Source organism: Cervus elaphus, chromosome 24 (genome assembly GCF_910594005.1).
Source record: "Cervus elaphus chromosome 24, mCerEla1.1, whole genome shotgun sequence".
NCBI lineage: Eukaryota > Metazoa > Chordata > Mammalia > Artiodactyla > Cervidae > Cervus > Cervus elaphus.
Genome location: NC_057838.1, coordinates 19,000,994 through 19,026,245, shown reverse-complemented (window position 1 = coordinate 19,026,245; position 25,252 = coordinate 19,000,994). Strand labels below are relative to the sequence as shown.

Here is a 25,252-nt window from a genome sequence, read left to right as displayed (position 1 = left end):
GTCACAGCGTTGTGTGATAGTTTCAGATAGACAAAAAGGGACTCAACCATATATATACATGTATCCATTCTCCCCCAAACTCCCCTCCCAGCCAGGCTGCCCCATGACATTGAGCCGAGTTCCAATAGTCTGGCCTTCCAAAAAGGGCCCGCTTGTTTGTAGTGGTGGCAGTTGCTTCTTTTTCTGCCTTTTCCTCCCAGTTCCCAATGCCCTATGGGATTTACCAAGAGACTTCTTTTTTGGCTCCTATTTGCCCTCAGGAGGAGACATAGGTGTGAATTAAACCGTGAGAAACACACAGTGAATGAGAAATCAAAGGTTTTTTGACTCAAATTTACTGCTTGTGAATTCAGACGAAAGCCATTAGATAATAAACATAGGGTTAGGCGTCCACGGCAGAATTCTTTGGCTCCTGGGTGACTTTCCTGATTTATTGCTGTCTACAGCATAGTCCTTCAGGCAGAGAGAGGCCTGCCTGTCTGATTTCTGATGGATTCTCATTCTACTCAGAATCTAGAAGTATGGTTCTCCTTACAGTTTTGCTGACCATATAGATTCTCTAGTAAGTATTTAATTACATCTTGGACTTCATCACAACTTTGATCCTAAAGAAAATAAGGAGCAGGTCAATGACTGCTTACAATTTTGTGCTAAGCGACTTCTTAACATTTTAAAAATCAATAATGCCATCATCGATCAAGTCTTAAGGGCTGTAAGGAAGCAAGCGAACTGTGGCCACACAGCTCCTTCACGGCAGCCCCTGTGCTAAGCATTTTTTGTGCCTGAGCTCATTTAACCTTCATGATGGCTCTTAAGGGTCAATATTATGATTCCTTTTTTAAAGATTAGGAAATTGTTGCTTAATAAGGAAGTTTGAATAGCTCACCTGAGGTCACACAGCTTGAAGCTGGTAGTGCTGGGATTGGAGGTGGGGGTGAAACCTGGCTGGCTGGCTTCAAAACCTGGTGAAAAATCTGCCTTTTCTTGGGTTGGAGTAAGGCTCCCAAACAATCTAAATGTATTTCAGTGGATTAGGCAAATTAGCTGTTGTTGAAGGATTGAAGAGGGCATTCCCTGGTGGTCCAGTGGTTAGAAATCTGTGCTTCCATTGCAGGGGGCACACGTTTGATCCCTGGTCAGAGAACTAAAATCCCACATACTGTGCTATGCAGGATCATATATCAGTTCAGCTCAGTCGTGTCCGACTCTTTGCGACCCCATGAACTGCAGCACGCCAGGCCTCCCTGTCCATCACCAACTCTCAGAGTTTACTCAAACTCATGTCCATCGAGTTGGTGATGTCATCTAACCATCTCATCCTCTGTCTTCCCCTTCTCCTCCTGCCCCCAATCCCTACCAGCATCAGGGTCTTTTCCAATGAGTCAACTCTTTGCATGAGGTGGCCAAAGTATTGGAGTTTCAGCTTCAGCATCAGTCCTTCCAATGAACACCCAGGACTGATCTCCTTTAGGATGGACTGGTTGGATCTCCTTGCAGTCCAAGGGACTCTCAAGAGTCTTCTCCAACACCACAGTTCAAAAGCATCAATTCTTTGGTGCTCAGCTTTCTTCACAGTCCAACTCTCACATCCATACATGACCACTGGAAAAACCATAGCCTTGACTAGATGAATCTTTGTTGGCAAAGTAATGTCTCTGTGTCTCTATGTGTATATATATATATTTATACACACACACACAGACATGCATACAAACATATATTACATGCAAACAAAAAAGTGTTAAAGACATAGCTTCTCTCTTCCTCTTTACTCCAAGGGAAAAGATTGAAATTGAAAGTAAATGACTATTGAATTTCAGCATAATCAAAGTATATTTAATTCTCAGACCACAGATTTCTCCAGGTACCTATTTATAAGGTAACTTGAAAGCAATACACTGCTTCCCAAGTTTATCTGTCTTCTTAATTCTGAGTTTGAATCCAGAGAACTGCATGAGCTACCATGGTACTGCATGCTAACACAGAATTCTGATTTCTACCCTGGCAGCTCCCCAACCTCTAGGCGATTTGTAAAACTATGAGTCATCAACTTTTGGGGAGGGGTAGATATAACTGCCTTACAGTGTTAGTTTCTGGCGTACGGTGACGTGAATCAGCTCCATGTATGCATACATCCCCCCCTTGAGCATCCCCCGCCCCAGGTCATCACAGAGCACGGAGCTGGGCTCCCTGTGCTATCCCCAGCTTCCCACTAGCTGCCTGTGTTACACATGGTGGTGTGTGTATATGTCGGTCCCAGCTCATCCCGCAGTCTACCAGTCTGTTCTCTACATCCACATTTCTATTCCCGCCCTGCAAATAGGTTCATTTGTACCATTTTTCTCGATACATCTATGTGTTAATATACAATGTTTGTTTTTCTGTTTCTCACTTCATTCTGGATGACAGTCTAAGTCCATCCACGTCTCTGCAAATGACTCAAGTTTGTTCCTTTTTATGGCTGAGCCATATTCCATTGTGTATGCATGTGCCACATCTTCTCTCTCCAGTCGTCTCTTGATGGACATCTAGGTTGCTGTCACGTTCTAGCTCTTGTAAATAGTGCTGCAGTGACCGTTGGACTACATGTGGCTTTTTTTTTAGACCTGGGACTGTTACCCAAGGCTGCAGACTTTGAACTTCCTGCCTGGATTGCTTTGTACACCACACGTGTCTCTCTGTCTCTCCCAATTCTACTCAAGCTTCAAGTCCTTCTCCCTCAGAACAGCCTCCTGTGATGAAGTCAGTTCACCTTGGTCATGCTTTTCCTGACTTTGGCATTTTCTGGTTGTATTGCCAAATTAGCATCTTGTCAGGTACTTCCTTTCTGTGGGTATGTGTCTGTCTGTCTTGCTGTCTCTGTGTCTTTGCTCCTCTGTCCCCCGTAACAGTATAAGCATCTGTGGTGAAAAACGGCGTCGTACATCTTACGTTTCTCCTCCACATCATGTTTCAGATATTTTCCTTGGTGCACAGTAGGTATTCAGTAAATATTTGATAATTGAAATAGAGAAAATGGCACAAATCTGCCAGTTTTTCTCTAGCTGAAATGAAGTACAGAAGCATCTAGAATACAGATTTTTTTCCGTAGAATTTAGAAAATCCATTCACTATAATCCATTCACATGGCTCAAAATGAAAGAATCTCTCTTCCTCTTTGTTCACACTGTTATTCACATCTCCTCTGTGGAATAAGCAGCCACTTGGACTTCACTATGTATCCTTCTAGATTACTCTTGTGTTTTAAACAATGATAAAAATACTCATTTTCCACATTTTAACACAGAAGTTTGCATACTATAGAACAGTGAGGCACCTTGCCTTTTTCACTTAACTGCATAGTTTAGAGGTTTCTTTTCCCAAACCAGTTCACGGTGACCTTTCTTATAGTCCTCTTAACGTCCCAGTAATGTTCCATCATGGAGGTGTGTTGTGTCTTATTAACCTATCCCACATGGAGGGACGTTTAGGTTGGTTCCTATCCTTTGCTATGAAACATGCCATTTTGGTGACTACAGATGCCGTTACACCTGGGTGCAGGTGTGCGGGGGAGACATTCCCCACAGGACGTTGCTGGGTCACGGGGAAGTGCACTTGTAACTGGGACAGGTCCTGTCAGGTTGCCCTCCTCAGGGTTTCTGCCACTGGACGCTCTTGCAAAGCTGTCTCTCCATGGTCTGTCAGCAGACTGCATACTGACACTTCTGGGTTTTTACAATCCAATGGGTGAAAAATGGTATATCTAAATGTGGTTTGAATTTACATTTATCATTTGAGTACAGTTGAACACATTTTCATATGGCTTAAGGGCCATTTATGTTTTTTGTGTGAACTGTCTATTCATATCTTGCCCTACTAGAATACTGTGCTATTCTCATCAATTCCTAGAAATGCTGTTCCTACTTACAAATTAGAATGATGAACCTTTTTTCTGTGAAGCAGTTGAAAATATTTTTTCTGGTTTATCGGTTGACTTTGTTGGTGGCAGGAGTGGGTTTTTGAAATTTGTTCCCTGTGCAGAAGGCTTCCCTGGTAGCTCAGCTGGTAAAGAATCCACCTGCAATGCAGGAGACCGTGGTTTGATTCCTGGGTTGGGAAGATCCGATGGAGAAGGGAAAGGCTACCCACTCCAGTACTCTGGCCTGGAGAATTCCTTGGACTGTATAGTCCATGGGGTTCGCAAAGATCAGACACAACTGAGTGACTTTCACTTTTCGCCATGTAGAAGTTTTCAATTTTTAGGTCAACTTTTGGATTTGTTTTCTTCTAGTGTTCTCTCTTTCTTTTTTCTTAGTCTTTGATCTGTTTGGGGTCTGTGATCTGAGAGATAAATCTGACTTTGTTTTTCAGTTGGCTGCCCAGTTATCCCAACATGTTATTGGAAAATTTATTGCCACTAAGTTGAGATGCTGTCCTTGTACCCAGTTACTGTTTGGATGATAGGATGAAATACCAGCAGTGCACGGACAAATGGGGATTAATTGGTGGATAACTTAATACATTCATTCTTAGTGCTCATGCAGCAAACATGTATTAAGCACCTAATAAATTAAACAATCATGATGTGCCAGGTCTTGGGGGTATAAAGATGAGTTTGAAAGAATCTCATATAATTTAGCTGGATAATAAACATAGCCTCAGTGTAGTGGAATAGGAGAGCAGAGAGGCTGAGACAGACAGGGAATGCTTCACACACTGAGCGCTCAGCTGGCTTTACCAGCAGGAGGGGAGGGTATTTAGGAAGAGGAACACAGACCTCTGAGAGCCAGTGGTGTTTGAAGGCCTTGGAGCAGCTCTCCATAGCCATAGTTTGGGGCAGGAGACCCTGCCGGAAATGAGGCCAGAAGCATAGTTATTGGGGATGGTCTCTCTGGCCTGAGTGAATGTAAGATGAAAGCATGTACTCCCCAGGCCCTCATCTCTCTTAAAGATGAAGGGGAAAGCCTGAGAGGTTCAGCATAAATGGAAAGCAATGCTTGGTTGTGTTCTGTAGGCCGGTTGTTGAGTTTTGATGCCTGTTGCTTCTTCTAGACGACTCCAAGCTCCCGAAGCCGAAGTCTCACTTTGCTCCCCCATGGAACATCCAATTCTGCGTCTCCCTGTAGCCAGAGACACCTCAGCGCGGGGGCCCCTGGCGTCGTCACAATCACGCATCACAAGTCGCCTGCAGCCGCCCGAAGAGCCAAGAGTCAGTATTCCGGCCAGCTTCACGAAGTCAGAGAGGTAGGCCCTGCTCTCCCCTTAGGTGGAGTGTCTGTGGAAGGTGGGGGCTGCGATGTTGCTCCCCAGCTCCTTTTCTTGAGTACTGTCTTGATGGATGGAGAGAGAGGACCAGAAGCAAACCTCCCAGACAAAGCCGTCATGGTTCCTCCTGGTTTTAAACAAATAATTATTTCTGTTTCGTGGGTTATGTGAATTGTCAGGAGACCTCTGCTACCCAAGCTCAGAGAGCAGAGGACACAAGCCCACAGAAACTTGAGGGAGGTGGAAGGGCTGTCCGGTGAAGTCTCCATGCTCATAGCAAAGAGAAAGAACATAAAGTGGATAATCAGGAAATCATTGAGGGCGTTTTGAAATTCAGAAAGCCTTGGACCTAAAGCTGATTTCCCCCTTTCTCCTTCACTTTATGAGGTGCTTATCCTCCCACACACTTCAAGGGGGTGTGAGCCAGTGAAAAGAATTCTGTCCTTGGAGGCAGAAGACTTTATTGCCTTAAAGCTTGGAACCCACATTTCTGCGTCTGTGAAATGGAAATGACACAGGCCCTCCCAGCCTCTCAAGGGATCACATGTGATAATGTACAGGAAAGCCCTTCTGCTGAGAGTCCCCTAGGGGTTATGTTTTGTTTTTACTTTTGATTGGCTAGGAAGTCATCAGTTTGGGGCTCCCAGGGTCTTTGGTGTTCATATCATCCTCTGCAACTATTTCCGAGAACCGACTGTATAAAATAAATGATCATGGTCTTGGTTTTCTTTCTTTTTTATTTTTAAATTTCTCATTCATTTATTTGGCTGCTCCGGATGTCAGCTGTGGTGTGTGCGATCTTCTTTAGTGTTGGCGTGCAGCATCTAGTTCTCTGACGAGGGATTGAACCCCAGGCCCCTGCATTGGGAGCACAGAGTCTTCGCTACTGGGCCACCAGGGAAGTCCTGCGGTCTTGCCTATCTAACTTGTATTGAGTACTGAGGCTTTTTGCCCTGCAGCTATCTCACGTGGAGACCAGCTGGTCCTTTTTGAGAAGTAGCTGAGTCCTTACTCTGTGTCAAGCAGGAGAATGGGGCTCCTAGAATAGGTCTGGTTGCTGTCGGAATTAGCATGCCTCTTGCTTTATTTTTTAAGTGTCATAAGCCAAGGAGTGCTATGTCAGTTGGCTGTCCTGTTCTAATTCTGGCCCAGAACAGAAAATCTGAAATCTTCTGACTCAAGTCTTTAGATGCATATGAAAGACATTTTTGGATAGATTTACACATGCATATACTTTTTATTGCCTAATAAGGAGAAGGTACAGAGTCAGATGCACCCTTTGAAATAGTCACCCTGATGTGGGGGGAAAAAGAAAGTGCCTATGATCTTAACTTTGCCACCTTGGGTGAAATAAGGAATCATTTGCTGCACTTGTGTATATGGCTTTTCACTTATAGCACATTTTCAAAAAGTCTCTGTTATGGAAAAACCTTGAATGTACACAAAGCAGAATAGAATAATGGTCCCCACCACCCAACATAAATAATTTCAATCCTCTTTTGTTCTTGTTTGATCTCTTTCCCTCAACACTTTTTTTGGCTTGAGTATTTTAAGGGAATTTTAAATATTTTATTACTGCCAATAAATGTTTCAATATTTATCCAGTGGGTAAGGACTTAAAAAGAAAACAGTGTAACCACAATACCATCATGTTGCTTTTATGTAAACCTCATTGCAACTGTTTTTTGTAAGTAATTTAGAGACTTAAACCCTAAGAAGAAAAGAAAAAGCAAGTTTGTGTTATCTTGAGAATTCTTTTAAATGTGCAGTAATGAATCTCAGACTTATTGATAGGAGTCCTGGTACATATGAAAAAAGGGAGGTCCCTGTGTTTAGTGAGCAGTAGCCGAAATAAAAGTTTGGGTATTTGGCTTAATTACTACTAGCATTTGCTTCAGTATAATGCCAAAATCTTCTCTACATCCATTTTTAGAAATTCAAGATTTTAAAAGGATAAAAGTATGTGCTTTGGATATGTGTGTATAGAAATGTTTGATCGTATGAAGTATATAATGCAAAAGAAATCTAAAGATTAGGATAACTCGTAATCTTACCTCCCTTCACATAAGCACTGTTAACCTTTCAATGAATTTACTTCTTTTTTTTTTTTTACTTCTTCTTTTTAACACTTTATTTTGTGAGATTCCAAAGTCAGCCATACCCATTTTCTTTTCTTATCTTTTATTTTACTTTATTTTTTTAAATTGAGGTATAATTGATTTACAATGTTGTATTAGTTTCAGGTGAAATTACTTCTTTTTTAATATATAAGTTACATATATGTTAGTCACTCAGTCGTGTCCAAGATATGTAAAAATTCTCAAGTATAATCTCAACTTTGTAAATGACTATATTTGTGCTGCTTTTTTCCTTACCATATCATTTTCTCTCCATTTTCCATCAATGGAGGGAAATTATTGAAATTTACTAGGGAGTTTCATTATAAGGAAGATAATTAGGTGACATGCCTCCATAGCTGTTTTGATTTGGTTGTTGTACTTCTGGGTGACAACTTCTTCAGGTATCTTCAGGTATCTTCTTCAGGTGATTGCTTTTACATCTGTGATGACCTTTCTTGCCGAAAATTCATTCTGAGCCAGCTTGTTGAGACGTGTATAAAACACTGGCAATTGAGGGTTGCAGGGTGGTGGACACCTAAGAAGGAGGTGAAAGTTTCGATCCTCAGATTTCATACCCAGCTTTCCTCCTGATTGGAGAAGAGTAATTGTCCTGTGACATCTCTCCTTTCATGATATGGGCCAGTCCACCTTGGGAACTGAGAACATTGCACTCTGACCAGAAAGTTCTGCAGTTTTAAAAGTCTATTCATCTCAAAGTATAAAGGTGCTTTCCACTATATTTATTCATAAAATCACTAGAAGAAAATGGAATACCATTTTTAACCCAGCTGTACCAGGAAGATAAACTTATAGCCACTGAAGCAAGCCAGAAAATTATCGTCCGCAAGACAGATTTGCCTGAATAGCTAAAGAACAAAAGGAAAATAGCTCAGCCACAAGCAACAGAATAAATATTAAATGGAATGCCACAGCATGGGGAAAAATAAAGGGACAGTGTAAAAGATTAAATGGTGATCATCCAAAATATTGAGATCCCAAAGGTCAGTACACAGCGTTCTCTCTGGAAGTGGTGAGGAGAGATGAAGACAGAAAATTTGAGACATGACATCACTGTGAAGAACAGGGATATCCTCCTTAGCAATTCAGCAAATGGAAGTCAAGTTTATTTTGTCTGCCAGGTTACTTGAAATAATTATAGGTTACGGTGGTAAGAAATATTGGTAGTGCTGCCTATTTTCTTTCTGCTGCAGTTTGGTGATAAATAAGGACAACGAGGCACAAAGAAGCTGCTTGTTGCCATTGACCCATAAATTCCGTGTTGGGAACTGTATTCTGAGGAAATAATTCATGGAATTGGGGGTAGAAGAGGAAAGCTAATTTGGGTTAAGCTGTTGATACTAGTAAAGTGATAGATTCAACACAAAGCATTCTGGGAATGACTGAATAAACAATAATACACTTAACACGCTGAATTGCTATATAGCAATTTAAGGTAAAAGTCACACACGTATCATTTCCACTTGGACATGTGTAGATAAAATGAGACAATCAGGATAGAGAATAATGTACAAACATGGCCCCCAGGTTCATCTTTTTTTTTTTTTGGCTGCTCCTCGTGGCACGTGGGATCTTAGTTCCCTGACCATGGATCGAACCCGTGCCTCTGCATTGGAAGCATCAGACCGTAACCACTGAACCACTAGGGACTGTGAGCTTGCTTATTCAGTCATGCCTCTACCCATTCTTCAGGTATTAACTGGGCATCTATTATGTGCCAGGCATTGGATTTTTATGCTGAAAGCCATGTCTTACTCATCTTTGCATCTTCTAGCCCTAGCAGAAATTGGTGGGTGTGTTGGTTGGACACATTGATTGAAGGACCCAGTTTCTAACAGAAGGCTTCAGAAATGGAATTTCACAGGCATCAGGGGTTGCTTGCATCACCATACGAGGTGGTTGGTGACTGGTCGAGGGTGGAGTCAGGTGTTGGCATGGTCTCCTCTGACTCTGAGAGCACGGGGAGGGGGGGGGGTGTACCTGGGTAACCATGCGACCGAGGGAAGGGCAAGGAGAGAGTGAGCCTCTGGATGTGCCGCTGGGACTGTTCTATAAATAGACGCTACTATGTTCTTAAACATCCATTTGAACCTCGCGCTGTGGAAGCATTTTATGATTGACCTCTGTGGTGTTCACTTGTATTCTAACTTGTATACTTTCAGTGACTCTATAACAGGTTTTAAGGTGGTTCACATTTATTTAAATGGACAGGAGTTCAGTTGGTACAAGTGCAGGGTGATTTTTATAAAACACCTGTGTGCTAGATGCTTGCTGAGAAAACACATCTCTCAGGCCTGTTTTAATTACTTTTTTGGCTGCACTGGGTCTTTGTTGCTGCGGGGGCTACCCTCTAGTTGTGGGCTGCGGGCTTCTCGTTGCGGTCGCTTCTCTCGTGGAGCACGGGCTCTAGGTGTGAGGGCTTCAGTGGTTGCAACCCATGGACTTAGTTGCTCCATGGCAGGTAGCATCTTCCTGGACTAGGGATTGAACCCTTGTCCCCTGCAGTGGCAGGCGGATTCTTAACTACTGGACCACCAGGAAAGCCCCTCATACCTGTTTATACATGTGTGCTGTGTGTGTGTACACACCTGCATACATGAATTGAAGAACAAGAAGTAAGAAAATCAGAGGTTTTCCCCTTTCTTGATTCTTCACTGCTGTTTCCCAGGAGTGGCTACTGAGGAAATGATCTGAATATCTGCTCACATGAGTGTGTGTGTGTGTGTGTGTGTGTGTGTGTGTGTGTGTGTGTGTGTGTGTGTGTGTGTGTGTGTGTGTGTGTGTGTGTGTGTGTGTGTGTGTGTGTGTGTGTGTGTGTGTGTGTGTCTGCTCAGAACTGTGTGTATGTGTGGGCTGTTTGTGATCTCCAACAGGTTTTATTTTCTTCTGTGGCTTAGAGTTATGAACATTCTCTAAAGAGAGACCTTACTAAAATTTTTCAAGTCCAAATATGGTAATTGGCCCAGACATAGCAAATATTTGAGCAACAGAATAAGCTTTGTAGAGCCTGGTTCTTGTGGTTTTGACCAAATAATTTTTTTAGTTCTGACATTTGAGACTTAAATGCACCTAGTTCAATAGATAGACTTTGGATTCTGTAGCTTGGTGAGCAAAAAAGTCATTGCTATGAAATTGTAGTGGGTGTATGTGAGGCTTAAATGTAGATTTAATTGAGCCTTCAGTGATAGTTTATTGACCGATAGAAATTATCCTTCTCTTAAACTTTTTTTTATTGTTAAATAGCTTGCTTCCAGCCACATACCCATTTTATGAGAAGGCTTTGTGCTGCCCTGGTGTTTAATGGGAAGATAAACTGTATTGAAGTTGTGTCCTTTAATGTGGCCTTAAATATTAATAAACCTTTCACAGAATATAATGTGTGGAGCAGAGTGTGTTTATGTGGTTCCAGCGGTGTGAATTCATATATATATATACACACACACATATATATATATGTATATTTCTTCATGTAATTGCACTATGTTTACTTAAAACATAAAAGGAAAGATGCTTTAATGAAGTGCCATCTTTACAAATGGTACTTTTGCAGCAAAAACAAAAATGAATAAACAGCCTTTGATACATACCAGCCACACAGGTCTGCAAGAGTTAAACAGTCTTGGTTATTCTTTAGCTGTTACTGCTGACAAACACTTGTAGCTAGACTCGTTCTTCATAAAGCTAAACAAAGTTAATTACTCTCTGACTTCATCTGAGTTATCCTCTGCATCTGGCATTCTTCTCCCCCATACTCTTTTGTAGCAGTCTGCGTTTTAAATGAAGGTCAGGGGCTCATAACTTTGGGTACACCAGGCCCGGTTACTGAGTTTCCTGAGGCCTGGTATGGCCGTTTTGAGACTTTGCAAAAGAGAAAAAATGGAAGACCTTCATGAGGATATAAAACCTCTCCCTATTCCTGAGAGCGGGCTTCCCTGGTGGCTCAGTGGTAAAGAATCCACCTGCAGTGCCCGAGTCATGAGTTCGATCCCTGGGTCGGGAAGATCCCCTGGAGGAGAACATGGCAACCCACTCCAGTATTCTTGCCTGGAGAATCCCATGGACTGAGGAGCCTGGTGGGCTACAGTCCATGGGGTTGCAAAGAGTCAGACACGACTGAGCAACTGAACAGCTACAGAAATTCCTGAGAGAAGTGAGCACAGTTCTTGAGGTACCTGCCTGCTATGTTTGCTCTTTGTCTAAGCAAAAAGGATAAAGCTATTCTTTTCTGTTTCCTCTAGACTCTATTTCTGTTTGGGATCAATGGACGAGGAGCCAAGATTTTGGCAACAGTGCTGACTCAATACTCTCTTCAGGATGGTTCGGTTTGATTCAGGTGTCACAGTTATAGTGAATGCCTGCTTAGAAACCTTGATTGATGTACAGCCTCTGCTCTGGGAGCGGGAGCTGTCGGCACCCTGAAGTATGTTATTAGTCAATCAGTGTTAAGGTAGCACTCAGTACGGGCAGCACTGAATCCAGCCCATCGCATCACCAGGGAAACCACATTTAGAGTTGCAAGTGCCTTTTTCCTTTGTGTGAACAGGATGATTATTATTTTTTAAAATCCCAAATTAATTCTGTGTACTTTTTGAATCAGTGATGGCCAGTAACTCTTGCATGCGTTGGGAGTGTTAATTTGCAACCTCTCAAAGGAAGTCAGCCCCAGACTTCAGTTTTCAAAAAATGGTAACGTGGACTTCCTTAATAGCAGTGATCCTCAACGGTTTTTAAAGTAGCTGAGTATTATTTTCAAGAAAAATAGTATAGATCCCCACTACATAAAAACAGTGCTTTATTAGTGCAGGTTTGCTAGAGAAGGTGGCACGGACATTTATTACAAAGCACATTGCCTTGGAATCGTGAGTATTTATGACCGCTACTGCAGTCTCTTTTTATCAGCTTCTATATCCGTGCAGTTTGAAACAAACATTGGTGTGGTCCATGGAACCCCTCGGAGATCCTCTAAGAAACCAGTGTGAGAGATTTGGGCATTAGCAGTATTTCAGGTGAATAATGACAAAAGCAAAATAATGAGGTCCCATCCCCTCTTAACCCTTGACTTGCTGTCTCCCAAGCTGCTCCCCTGAGGGAAGGAATCTCTGCCCACTCAGGGCACCACGGGGGACAGCTGGAAGAGGGTGCTGGAGATTGGGGGGAGGAGTTGGAGGAGGGGGGCTGAGGGCAGAACTAACCCCAGAAGGACTAACCGCCTGGAACCCCAGCAAGCTCAGGGTGCACACAGTTTTGTTCTTCACTTTAGGTATCCCACACTCGATTGAAAGATAGGTTCTGGTCTTGCTGGTTACAATTCTAATCCCCCTTTTCCTGCTTCTATCCCAACTTCTCCCAGAATTCCTTCTTTACCCTCGGTTGATTCTCTTGCCAGGCTTTATTTTTCTTTCACTATTCTATTCTGTTCAGTTGCTCAGTTGTGCCTGACTCTTTGTGACCCCATGGACTGCAGCACGCCAGGTTTCCCTGTCCATCACCAACTCCCGGAGCTTGCTCAAACTCATGTCCATCGAGTCATTGATGCCATCCAACCATCTCATCCTCCATCATCCCCTTCTCCTGCCTTCAATCTTTCCCAGCATCAGACTTTTTTCCAATGGGTTAGTTCTCTGCATCAGGTGGCCAAGGGATTGGAGTTTCAGTTTCAGCATCAGTCCTTCCAGCGAACACCCAGGACTGATTTCCTTTAGGATGGACTGGTTGGATCTCCTTGCAGTCCAAGGGACTCTCAAGAGTCTTCTCCAACACCATAGTTAAAAAGCATCAATTCTTTGGACTATAACTTTCCTTATAGTCCAACTCTCACATCCATACATGACTACTGGAAAAACTATAACTTTGACTAGACGGACTTTTGTTAGCAAAGTAATGTCTCTGCTTTTTAGCATGCTGTCTAGGTTGGTCATAGCTTCTCTTCGAAGGAACAAGTGTCTTTGAATTTCATGGCTGCAGTCACCACCTGCAGTGATTTTGGAGCCCAAGAAAATAGTTTGTCACTGTTTCCATTGTTTCCCCATCTATTTGCCATGAAGTGGTGGGACTGGTTGCCATGATCTTTGTTTTTTGAATGTTGAGTTTTAAGCCAGCTTTTTCACTCTTTCACTTTCATCAAGAGGCTCTTTAGTTCCTCTTTCTGCCATAAGGGTGATGTCATCTGCATATCTGAGGTTTTTGATGTTTCTCCTGGCAATCTTGATTCCAGCGTTTGCTTCATCCAGTCTGGCATTTTGCATGATGTACTCTGCATATAAGTTAAATAAGCAGGGTGACAATAGACAGCCTTGACATAGTCCTTTCCCAATTTGGAACCAGTCTGTTTTTCCATGTCTATAGATGTTATAGATATTGTTATAGATGAAAAACTGAGGCATAGAGAGGTTAAGGCAAAGAGAAGGGGTATTCATTAACCAGGGTTCCATCAGGGAAACAGATCCAGTAGAAGATACATGTGAAGGGATCTTTGCAAAGAATTGGCTTATGTGCCGTTGTGGGCCTGGTTCTCAGGCATTGGTCCAGGTAGCTGTCTACTCAGCAAATTGTTTTTTCAGAGAAGCCTCAGCTCTGCCCCGAAGGCCCCTCAGTGGATCCAGGCCCATCCAGATTATCTAGGCAGTCTCTCTCACTTCAAGCCACCCGATTGTGAGCTGTCATCACCCTTACAGAAAGCCTCGCAGAAACATTTAGATGAGCAGTTGACTCACTGCCAAGTTGACACACCAAAGAGGCCGTCACCAGCGGTCACACAGCTAATGAGTGGTTGATTCCGACCCAGGTGTCACTTCCTAAGCTGGTAGTTGTGCAAAATGTGGGATTCCTGATTCATCGGTCAGTCTACGCAGGAGACACTGGGATTCTATACCTGGTATGAATAGTATATTGATTTCTCTGACCAACCCCCACCCTTGTCACTGGTGATTTTTAAATAAAAACAGGAGGTGGTTTGAGTGATGAATGATGACCAGCCTGTTGAGTCTCATGCCGTGTGACTCCACCATTGTGAACAAGGCTGTTAGACCAGCTGTCACAGCCTTGTCTTCTAGCCTGGCCATTGGCCTCGGAGGTGGTCTTCAGTGGGAACAGAGATCAGATGCCCCTTTAGAGAGCGAATGGGAAGCCCGGAGATGCCAAGTGGTGGAGCAGTAGTAGTTAGTGGAGAAACACACTGCTGTTAGCAGAGTGTGAGCAGCTAAATCACAAGCTGGTAGACTCCCAGAGGTTGCCACTGTATTAGCGTTCTCCAGGGGGACAAAGCCGGTAGGGGGTGGGTGGTGATGGGGGTGCCGGGGAAGGAAGGAGGTTTATTTTAAAGAAGTGGTTCTTGTGAGTGTGGATGCTGGCAAGTCCAAAATCTGCAGGGTGGGCTGGCAAATCAGAGACCCAGGGTAGAGCCAGGGCCATGGCTCGAGTCTGAAGGCTGTCTACCGGCAGAATCTCCTCTTGATCGGGATGGGTCAGTCTTTAGTGCTATTCAGGCCATCAACTGATTGGATGAAACCCACCCACATCATGGAGGGCAGTCTGCTCTGGTCAGAGTCCACCAGCTTAAATGTGTATCTCATCCAGGTCCCTCACAGAAAAATCCAGAATGTGTTTGCCCAAATATCTGGGCACTGTGGCCCAGCTGAGTTGACACATAAGATGAACTGTCGCAAGCACCCTCGACTGTCATACTCCTGCTGAAGTCTTCCTATGCTTGTCTGCTCTAAAAAGTCCTGGAGCCCATTTCTGGGAAGCTCACCAAACTTGACTGTTACCAGTCAGATCAGGCTCAGTTATTGCACTGACTGTGGGTCCAGCCGCTGGCCTCTGATGTGAGTGTGGAATGATGTCGCAGCCCTGGTTTTTGTCCAGGGACTGGATAGTCTAGGTGGTTGGTTAAACTAGTATGAAAATTATTTGGTGCTACAGGGGTTAATGGCAATAAGAATCCACCAGAAGGTGAAGCCAGTGTGGGCTGGCCTCCGCTTCCACATGGACCTGCACCCTCTGAGCTCTGCATGTCATCGGTACCCCTGGAAAATTTACCCTAGATCGTTAGGTTGTTGCTGAGTAAAATGATATGGGTGGTGAGGGACCCTCTGTCTGTCTCTGACTCTCTGGCACACAGAAAATGCATGGATCAGACGTCTTTGAAGTGTTGCCCTCAGAAGGAAGCAGAATGGCTGAATATTTTCTGTCGGAGTTCTGTGACAGAAAAGACTTGTGCCTGTTTTTACCCCAGGTGGCAATTTAATACAAGGAGCCTTCCTGTCAGTGCCTCCGGCCCGTAAGATAATAACGTATTTAGGATATTGACAAAGAGGGAAGTTAGCCAAGTTCGCCCTTTGACTCTCAGACCATCCTTGGAACTTGTGCTTTACAATCTGATTCTTGGTTATTTTTGTGAAGGATGTTGTTTATTCCCCTAGAGGCTCATAGTAGCATTTCAGTATAAGACAGGGCTGCTTCGTCATTTAAAACCCCATCATCTCATTCTTTGAGCAGAGGAGCTGTGGTCACGCCTATCTCCCACCCTCACTGGGTGCTTCCTCACGACAGACCTGCATGTAAATTACAAGATTCCCTTAACTACTCACCTTCCTTAGCTGCCTCCCTGCAAGAACCATGATCATTTTCCATTGATTTGATCCAAGTTTTGTCTGGTTCACTTTATTATTTTTATTGAAATGTTTTTTAACTTTGGCCACCCTGGGCGTTTCTGGTGCTGGGGCTTCTCTTGTTGCCCGGCAAGGGCTTTCTAGTTGTGGCTCTCAGGCTCTGGAGCTCTTGGGCTCAGTAGCTGCACCATGGTATGTGGGATCTCAGTTCCTAGACCAGGGATCAAACCCGCATCCCATGTTGGAAGGCGGATTCTTAACTTCTGGATCATCAGGGAAGTCCCTCTAGTTCGTTTTAAAGGTGTAACATCTTTTGCTTTTACTTTCATATTAGAGATTGAGCAGTCTCCCTTTCATATTAGAGATTGAAAAATCAAAGCTCCAAAGGACTTTGATTCCTTTTTCTACCTGGGCAAGCAGTTTGCAAATGGCGGCGAACAGGCCACCGTCAGGAGAGCAGAAAAAAACTTTCCTAAAAGGGATAGAAGACAGTTCACAAGTTTCCTAAGAGGATACAAAGGAAACCAGTAGAGAAGCAGTTTTTTTTTTTTTCCCTCCAATTAAAAATCAAAGGATACTACATGGTACCACAGAGTTCCTATTTCCTTTTAACCTTAATCTGTTGCTTACTTTCTTTTCTATTTTGGCTGTGCTGGGTCTTTGTTACGATATGCGGACTTTCTCCCTGTAATAGTCTGATCCTCTTAGGGCTTAGTTGCCCTGTGGCATGTGAAATCTTATCCCCTGGCCAGGGGTTGACTCCATGCCCCCTGCATTGGAAACACGGAGTCTTAGCCCCTGGAACACCAGGGAAGCCCCTGAACGTAACATTTTGAGCAGCACTGTTGAACCCAGTACAGATCCCTGTAAAGTTAGGTTCTATTTGGTCACAGCACCTGAATGTTCTTCTTCGATTTTTCACTGTGTGATGGTGATTTAGCACAAAGAGTTGTCCACATGGGCTCCAAGCTCTTGGGTTTGTTTTTCAACATGGCAAGCCTGGCGTTGGAAACCCAGCTCTCCTGACCTCAAGGGTGGGCTCCCTGGGATTAGCTCTAGGCCAGCTGGAGTTTGTCAGGCGTAGGGGGAAAGGTGTCTTGCCCCTGGGGTTGCCTGTGCCGAGAGGTGAGCGAGGCTTTGAGGGTAGCATGGCTGATGGGACCAGCTCTGTTGGAGATTCTGACTGTGGTTTATTGAAGCCTTGGGCGGTGGCAAGGCCCAGCCTGTGGTGCTTCGGGTGTTCTTCCTCTGTCTTGATTCCTCACGTGGGCCCTGGGTTTCAGTACGTTCACCCATCCCTACGAGGAGCGAGCTCCCACCTATCAGATGCTGACAGGTATGTCCTGCATCCTTGCTCTATCAAGTGGGTTTCATCCCCGCGGTACCGGTGAGGACATGAGGCCTCGGGGACTGAGCCGTGTGCTCAGCTCCTGCAGAGAAGCAGCTGGACCCAAATTTGAGCCCACGGAAGCCCCACCCTGGAGCCATCTCGGCCAGGTGCTTAGAGTCATCCACACAGGCTCCTTGTCACCTCTCCAGCCTCAGAATCGTACCTGCATTTCTACCTAGTGAATAGGGCAGGAATAGTGCTCCTTGACAGTGGTTAAAAAAAACCCGCCTGCCAGTGCAGAAGAGATAGGAGACCTGGGTTCAATCCCTGGGTCAGGAGGATCCCCTGGAGGAGGGCATGGCAACCCACTTCAGTATTCTTGCCTGGAGAATCCCATACAGAGGAGCCGGCGGGCTACTGTCAGTAGGGTTGCACAGAATCCAACATGACTGGACTGACTTAGCATGCACGCACAGTGCTCTTGGCACCTAGCTTTGCTCCGGCTCAGATATCCTCTTTCTTTTAACCCTTTTAGAATATTTTTACTTGTTTATTTGGCTGTACCCAGTCTTAGTTGCAGCATGTGGGATCTTAGTTCTCTGACCAAGAGTTGAACCCAGGACCCCTGCATTGGGAGTCTTAGCTGCTGGAGCCCCAGAGAAGTCCCTCAGGTACCTTCTTGTGCATGTTATTCCCAGCTTAGAGTTGGTACTAAAGGCAATGAAGGAAGTTTGGATTTTTATAGCTTTGATGCATTGATGTATGTATGTATACATACATGTATGTATGACAACATACATCCTTGATGTACTCCTCAGCTTTTAGCCTTTTTAACACTTTGTCCCATATGTCGTTTCATAGAGAAAAAAACTTGCCTGTGTAGTTCATGGCAGAGGCTGTGGGGCCGGGGGATACTGGTGTGAAGTTGTGGGTCTGCCTTCTGAGTCTGTGACCTGTTCTGTGACCCTTGGGCAAGACATCTGAGCTTAGCCTGTGAAAATGAGGGCACACACTGGGTCACCAGCTCAAAGATGCTCCGGTCATCTGTAAACCAGAAGCCAGTGTCACAGTGAAAAGGACACGATAGGATTTCTTTCTGAAGGTTCTTCATCCCTCTGTTTACTTTCATTCTTTGAGGATTACTCTCTCTCGTGCAAGAATATAGTCTTTTCAGAAAATGTGTATTTCAGCCAAGTGGCATTTTATTTATTTTTGGCTTCTCTGGGTCTTCACTGCTTTTGCTTAAGCTGCAGCAAGTGGGGACTGCTCTCTAGCTGTGGGGTGTAGGCCTCTCATTGCGGTGGCTTCTCGTTGCAGAGCATGGGCTCTAGGCATGCAGGCTTCAGCAGTTGTGGTTCGTGGGCTTCGTTGCTTCCTGGCATGTGGGCTCTTCCCAGACCAGGGATCGAACCTGGGTCTCCTGCATTAGCAGATGGCTTCTTAACCACTGCACAACCAGGAATATAGTCTTAAAATAGATCTGTGAGAAAACATTTCTGTATTTTTATTTACAGAGAGATTCCTTACATAATGTATTTTTCCTTATATTGGAGAGGTTCCAATGGAAAACATATGATGTTTACACTGGTTGTCCATGAGTGTTGAAATAAGAATTCTAAGGGCCTTCCCTGGTGGTTCAGTGGTTAGGACTCCACACTTCTGACGCAGGGGACACCCCTGGTCAGGGATCTAAATCCCACATACTGCATAGTGTAGGGGGAAAAAGAAAACTAAGTACCCTAAAAGTAAACAAAAACTTCTGCCCTATATTGGGGGAGAAAAATAGAATTTATGTCCTTTTACTACAAATTTTTATCTCCAACATAAAAATAATTGTCCTTCTGACACGCTGTTGAATATATCTTGGTGTTTGTGGGTGGTTGTTGTTTTTTTTTTTTGCCTGTTGTTAAACTGTTCTAAGCATACCTCCAGAATAAACATCTATCAGCTTAGCACTTGGGAGATGAGAAGGTAAGGTGAAGATTTCTCACTGACAGAGAAATTATCACAGGATGGTGTGTTACTTAGAATTTACTAACACCGGGGCACAGAAATCACAGCCGTAATACTTCATAACCACACAGCACCTTTCACTTGAGATTCTGAAGAGTTTTATGGGCCAGGTCGGGAGCTGTGACAGTCGTATTAAACCCGGCGCTTGGAAGGCACTGGTAGGTGAGGTTCAAGAACGAGAGTCTGGACACCGGGGAAGGTGTCCATTCTTAATGTCTTTCCTGGTCCATTCTTAATGTTTTTTCCACTGTGGTTGATCACAGGGTGTTGAATGTAGTGCCCTGTGCTAACAGCAGGCTCTTGTTGTTTATCCATCCTGTACGTAATAGTCTGCATCTGCCAACCCTAAACTCCCAATCCGTCCCTCCCAACCTTCCCTCCCCCTTGGCAGCCGCCACTGTGTCCCTGGCGGCGTGTCCCTGATTGTGTTTTATAGGTAAGTTCATTTGTGTCATATTTTAGATTCCACCTGTAAGTGATATTAGCACATGGTATTTTTTTCCTCTTTCTGACTGACTTAATATAAACTCTACTTTCATTCATGTTGCTGCAAATGGCACGATTTCATTCTTTTCATGGGTGCATAGTGTTCCACTGTGTATATGTAGCTCGTCTTCTTTATCATTCATTTGTTGAGGGACATTGAGGTGGTCTCCATGATTTGGCTATCATGAATAGGGGTGTGTGTATCTTTCTGAATTAGAGTTTTGTCTGGATATATGCCCAGGAGCAGGATTTCTGGACCATATGGCAGCTCTAGTTTTTTTAGGAACCGCCACGCTATTCTGCATAGTGGCTGCACCCACTTACCCTCCTACCTACAGCGTAGGAGGGTTTCATTTTCCCCTTTCTGTCTCCTGTTTCTCAGCCTTCTACCTTGGCCAAAGGCAACAACTGTTACTAGCTTCTTGTGTGTTCTGTATATGTGTTGGCACATACATTTGTATATGCCTATATTTTTATGTATATTCTTTATTTCTTGTTTTAAAAAACACCAGCTATAATGTATTGTACATATTGGTACGGACTTGTTATATCTTGTCATGAACTTTGCTTCTTTCATTTGGAAATGGCTTCTTACTGATCATTTAAGAACTCTTTATGACATCGAGAGAGTGTTCTGGATAAGCCCTGGCACTTGAAGATGCCTCTTTTTCAGGAGTCTGCTCCAGACTGGAATCCCATGTGTGATCTCTTGGGCCTAGCACTGCAATTACACGGGCTTTACTTGGTGGACCTCGTCAGGGGAGCTGCCTTCCCAGAACAAGACTGGAATTGGTGTCTGGAGGGAGTTAGAGTCGGTGCTCTTCTGAGCGTCTGCATTGCTAGTCCCAGCGCCTTCATCCCAGGCCTCCTTATCTATGGGCCCTGGCCAGGCATCTCTACTGATAGCTCCTTATGAAAGGAGGGGGCTTGAAGACACTTTATTCTACTCTTGACTCAGTCCTTGGGACTTTTCCATTGGTAACCATTTTCCCCGCTCCCTTGGCAGTGAGAGGATTGCCTCTTCCTGCCACCTACAAATATGTGACCTTCCCTCGCCTTGTGCTGTTCCATAGGGGAAAATGCCCCCGTTTCCCCTCTTCTGCCTCTGGCTTATACGGTATCCCCCTCTGTATCAGTGGGGGATTGGGTCCAGCATCTGTTGTGGATACCGAAACCCGTGGATGCCCAAGGCCCACAGGGATCCTGCTGTTTGCAGGTTCCACATCTGTGGCTTCAGCCAACCATGCGCTGAGTACTGTTTGTTGCTGTTGTTCAGTTGTTAAGTCATGTCTGACTGTGAGCCCATGGGCTGTAGCCTGCCAGGCTCCTCTGACCATGGGATTTCCCAGGTAAGAACACTAGAGTGGGTTGCTGTTTCCTTCTCCAGGGGATCTTCTTGACCCAGAGATTGAACCCGAATCTCCTGCATTGGCAGGTGGATTCTTTACCACTAAGCCACCAGGAAGTGCTGAGTGCTACTTACCATCTGCCATTGGCTGAACTCATGGATGCGGAAGGCAGAATGTACTGGTACAGTAAGTCAATAAAGGCTCAATTGTCATTTTCAGTTTGGCTTCTTATCCTAACTGACCTCCTTGTCACCTGATAGCTCAGCTCTTAATGAACAATTTTGTTGCTGTTCAGTCACTCAGTCCTGTCTGACTCTTTGTGACCCCATGGACTATAGCATGCTAGGCTTCCCTGTCCTTCACCATCTCCCAGAAGCTTGCTCAAACTCATGTCCACTGAGTCGGTGATGCCATCCAATCTTCTCATCCTCTGGTTGTCCCCTTCTCCTCTTGCCTTCAATCTCCCAGCATCAGGGTCTTTTATAATGAGTTGATTCTTCATCAGTTCAGTTCAGTAGCTCAGTCATGTCCAACTCTTTGTGATGCCATGGACCGCAGCACGCCAGGCCTCCCTGTCCATCACCAACTCCTGGAGTTTACCCAACTCATGTCCATTGAGTCGGTGATGCCATCCAACCATCTCATCCTCTGTCGTCCCCTTCTCCTCCTGCCCTCTATCTTTTCCAGCATCAGGGTCTTTTCAGATGAGTCAGTTCTTCACATCAGATGGCCAAAGGATTCAACAAACAGTCCTTCCAGTGAATATTCAGGACTGATCTCCTTTAGGATGGACTGGTTGGATCTCCTTGCAGTCCAAGGGACTCTCAGGCGTCTTCTCCAACACCACAGTTAAAAAGCATCAATTCTTTGGCACTCAGCTTTCTTTACAGTCCAGCTCTCACATCCATACATGACTGCTGGAAAAACCATAGCTTTGATTAGACGGAACTTTGTTGGCAAAGTAATGTCTTTGCTTTTTAGCATGCAGTCTAGGTTGGTCATAGCTTCTCTTCCAAAGAGCAACTGTCTTTGAATTTTATGGCTGCAGTCACCATCTGCAGTGATTTTGGAGCCCAAGAAAATAGTCTGTCACTGTTTCCATTGTTTCCTCATCTATTTGCCATGGAGTGATGGGATCAGATGCCATGATCTTAGTTTTTTGAATGTTGAGCTTTAAGCCAACTTTTTCACTGTCCTCTCACTTTCATCAAGGGACTCTTTAGTTCTTCTTCACTTTCTGCCATAAGGATGGTGTCATCTGCATATGTGAGGTTACTGATATTTCTCCTGGCAATCTTGATTCCAGTTTGTGCTTCATCCAGTCCAGCATTTCGCACGATGTACTCTTCATGTAAGTTAAATAAGCAGGGTGACAATATACAGCCTTGACGTACTCCTTTCCCAATTTGGAACCAGTCTGTTGTTCCATATCGGGTTCTAACTGTTGCTTCTTAACCTGCATACATATTTCTCAGGAGGCAGATAAGGTGGTCTCATATTTCCTTCTCTTGAAGAATTTTCCACAATTTGTTGTGATCCACACAGTCAAAGGGTTTGGCATAGTCAGTAAAACAGAAGTAGATGTTTTTCTGGAACTCTCTTGCTATCTTGATGATCAAATGGATGTTGGCAATTTGAGCTCTGGTTCCTCTGCCTTTTCTAAAACTGGCTTGAATCTGGAAGTTCTTGGTTCACGTACTGTTGAAGCCTGGCTTGGAGAATTTTAAGCATTACTTTGCTAGCATGTGAGATGAGGGCAATTGTGCGGTAGTTTGAACATTCTTTGGGATTGCCTTTCTTTGGGATTGGAATGAAAACTGACCTTTTCCAGTCCTGTGGCTAAGTATAAAACTGCTAAGTTTTCCAAACTTGCTGGCATATTGAGTGCAGCACTTTCACAGCATCATCTTTTAGGATTTGAAATAGCTCAGCTGAATTTCTATCACCTCCAACTAGCTTTGTTTGTAGTGATGCTTCCTAAGTTCCACTTGACTTCGCATTCCATGATGTCTGGCTCTAGGTGAGTGATCACACCATCATGGTTATCTGAGTGGTGAAGATCTTTGTTGTATAGGTCTTCTGTGTATTCTTGCCACGTCTTTTTAATATCTTCTGTTTCTGTTAGGTCCATACCATTTCTGTTCTTCATTGTGCCCATCTTTGCATGAAATGTTCCCTTGATATCTCTAATTTTCTTGAAGAGATCTCTAGTCTTTCCCATTCTATTATTTTCCTCTATTTCTTTGCACTGACCACTGAGGAAAGCTTTCTTATCTCTCCTTGCTATTTGGAACTCTACATTCAAATGGGTATATCTTTTCTTTTCTCCTTTGCCTTTCACTTCCCTTCTTTTCTCAGCTTTTTGTAAGGCCTCCTCAGACAGCCATTTTGCCTATTTGCATTTCTTTTTCTTGGGGATGGTCTTGATCACTGCCTCCTGTACAACGTCACGAACCTCCATCCATAGTTCCTCAGGGACTCTATCAGATCTAGTCCCTTAAATCTATTTCTCACTTCCACTGTATAATTTGTAAGGGATTTGATTTAGGTCATACCTGAATGGTCTAGTGGTTTCCCTTACTTTCTTCAATTAAGTCTGAATTTGGCAATAAGGAGTTCATGATCTGAGCCACAATCAGCTCCTGGTCTTATTTTTGCTGACTGTATAGAGCTTCTCCATCTTTGGCTGTAAAGAATATAATCAGCCTGATTTTAGTATTGACCGTCTGGTGATGTACATGTGTAGCATCTTCTCCTGTGTTGTTGGAAGAGGGTGTTTGCTATGACCAGTGTGTTCTTTTGACAAAACTCTGTTAGCCGTTGCCCTGCTTCATTCTGTACTCCAAGGCCAAATTTGCCTGTTACTCCAGGTATCTCTTGACTTCCTACTTTTGCATTCCAGTCCCCTATGATGAAAAGGACCTCTTTTTTGGGTGTTAGTTCTAGAAGATCTTGTAGGTCTTCATAGAACCATTCAGCTTTAGTCTTTTCAGCATTACTGGTTGAGGCATAGACTTGGATTACTGTGATATTGAATGGTTTACCTTGGAAACAGATCATTCTGTCGTTTTTGAGATTGCATCCAAGTACTGCATTTCAGACTCTTTGGTTGACTATGAGGGCTACTCCCTTTCTTCTAAGGGATTCCGGCCCACATTAGTAGATATAATGGTCATCTGAGTTAAATTCACCCATTCCAGTCGATTTTAGTTCACTGATTCCTAAAATATAGACGTTCACTCTTGCCATCTCCTGTTTGACCACTTCCAATTTGCCTTGATTCATGGACCTGACATTCCAGGTTCCTACACAATATTGCTGTTTACAGCATCGGACCTTGCTTCCATCACCAGTCACATCCACAACTGGGTGTTGTTTTTGCTTTGGCTCCATCTCTTCATTGTTTCTGGAGTTATTTCTCCACTGATCTCCAGTATCATATTGGGCACCTACCAACCTGGGGAGTTCATCTTTCAGTGTCCTATCTTTTTGCCTTTTCCTACTTTTCATGGGGTTCTCAAGGCAAGAATACTGAAGTGGTTTGCCATTCCCTTCTCCAGTGGACCACGTTTTGTCAGAACTCTCCACCATGACCCGTCCGTCTTGGGTGGCCCTACATAGCATGCCTCATAGTTTCACTGAGTTAGACAAGGCTGTGGTCCATGTGATCAGTTTGGTTAGTTTTCTGTGATTGTGGTTTTCATTCTGCCTGCCTTCTGAGGGATATGGATAAGAGGCTTATGGAAGCTTCCTGATGGGAGAGACTGACTGAAGGGGAAACTGCTTTTTAATACGCTGTCTAGGTCCGTCATAGGTTTTCTTCCAAGGAGAAAGTATATTTTAATTTCATGACTGCAGTCACCATCTGCAGTGATTTTGGAGCCCAAGAAAATAAAATCTCTCACTGTTTTCCCATCTACTTGCCATGAGGTGATGTATTCGGATGCCATGATCTTCTTTTTTTAAATGTTGAGTTTTAAGCCAGTTTCTCCACCCTCCTCTTTCACCTTCATCAAGTGGCTCTTTACTTCTTCACTTTCTGCCATAAGGGTGGTGTCATCTGTGTATCTGAGGTTATTGATA

General features: G+C 44.0%; 1 protein-coding gene across 3 annotated transcripts in view; it reads left to right on the top strand.

Annotated features, from left to right (window-relative positions):
- Positions 1 to 25,252, top strand: part of OSBPL10 (oxysterol binding protein like 10) — a 317,366-nt gene that overhangs the window by 145,503 nt on the left and 146,611 nt on the right. For all 3 annotated transcript variants that reach the window (XM_043885775.1, XM_043885773.1, XM_043885776.1), the window contains exon 4: positions 5,032 to 5,223. In XM_043885775.1, coding sequence (XP_043741710.1) covers positions 5,032 to 5,223 — 192 coding nt within the window. The remainder of the gene's footprint in view (positions 1 to 5,031; positions 5,224 to 25,252) is intronic.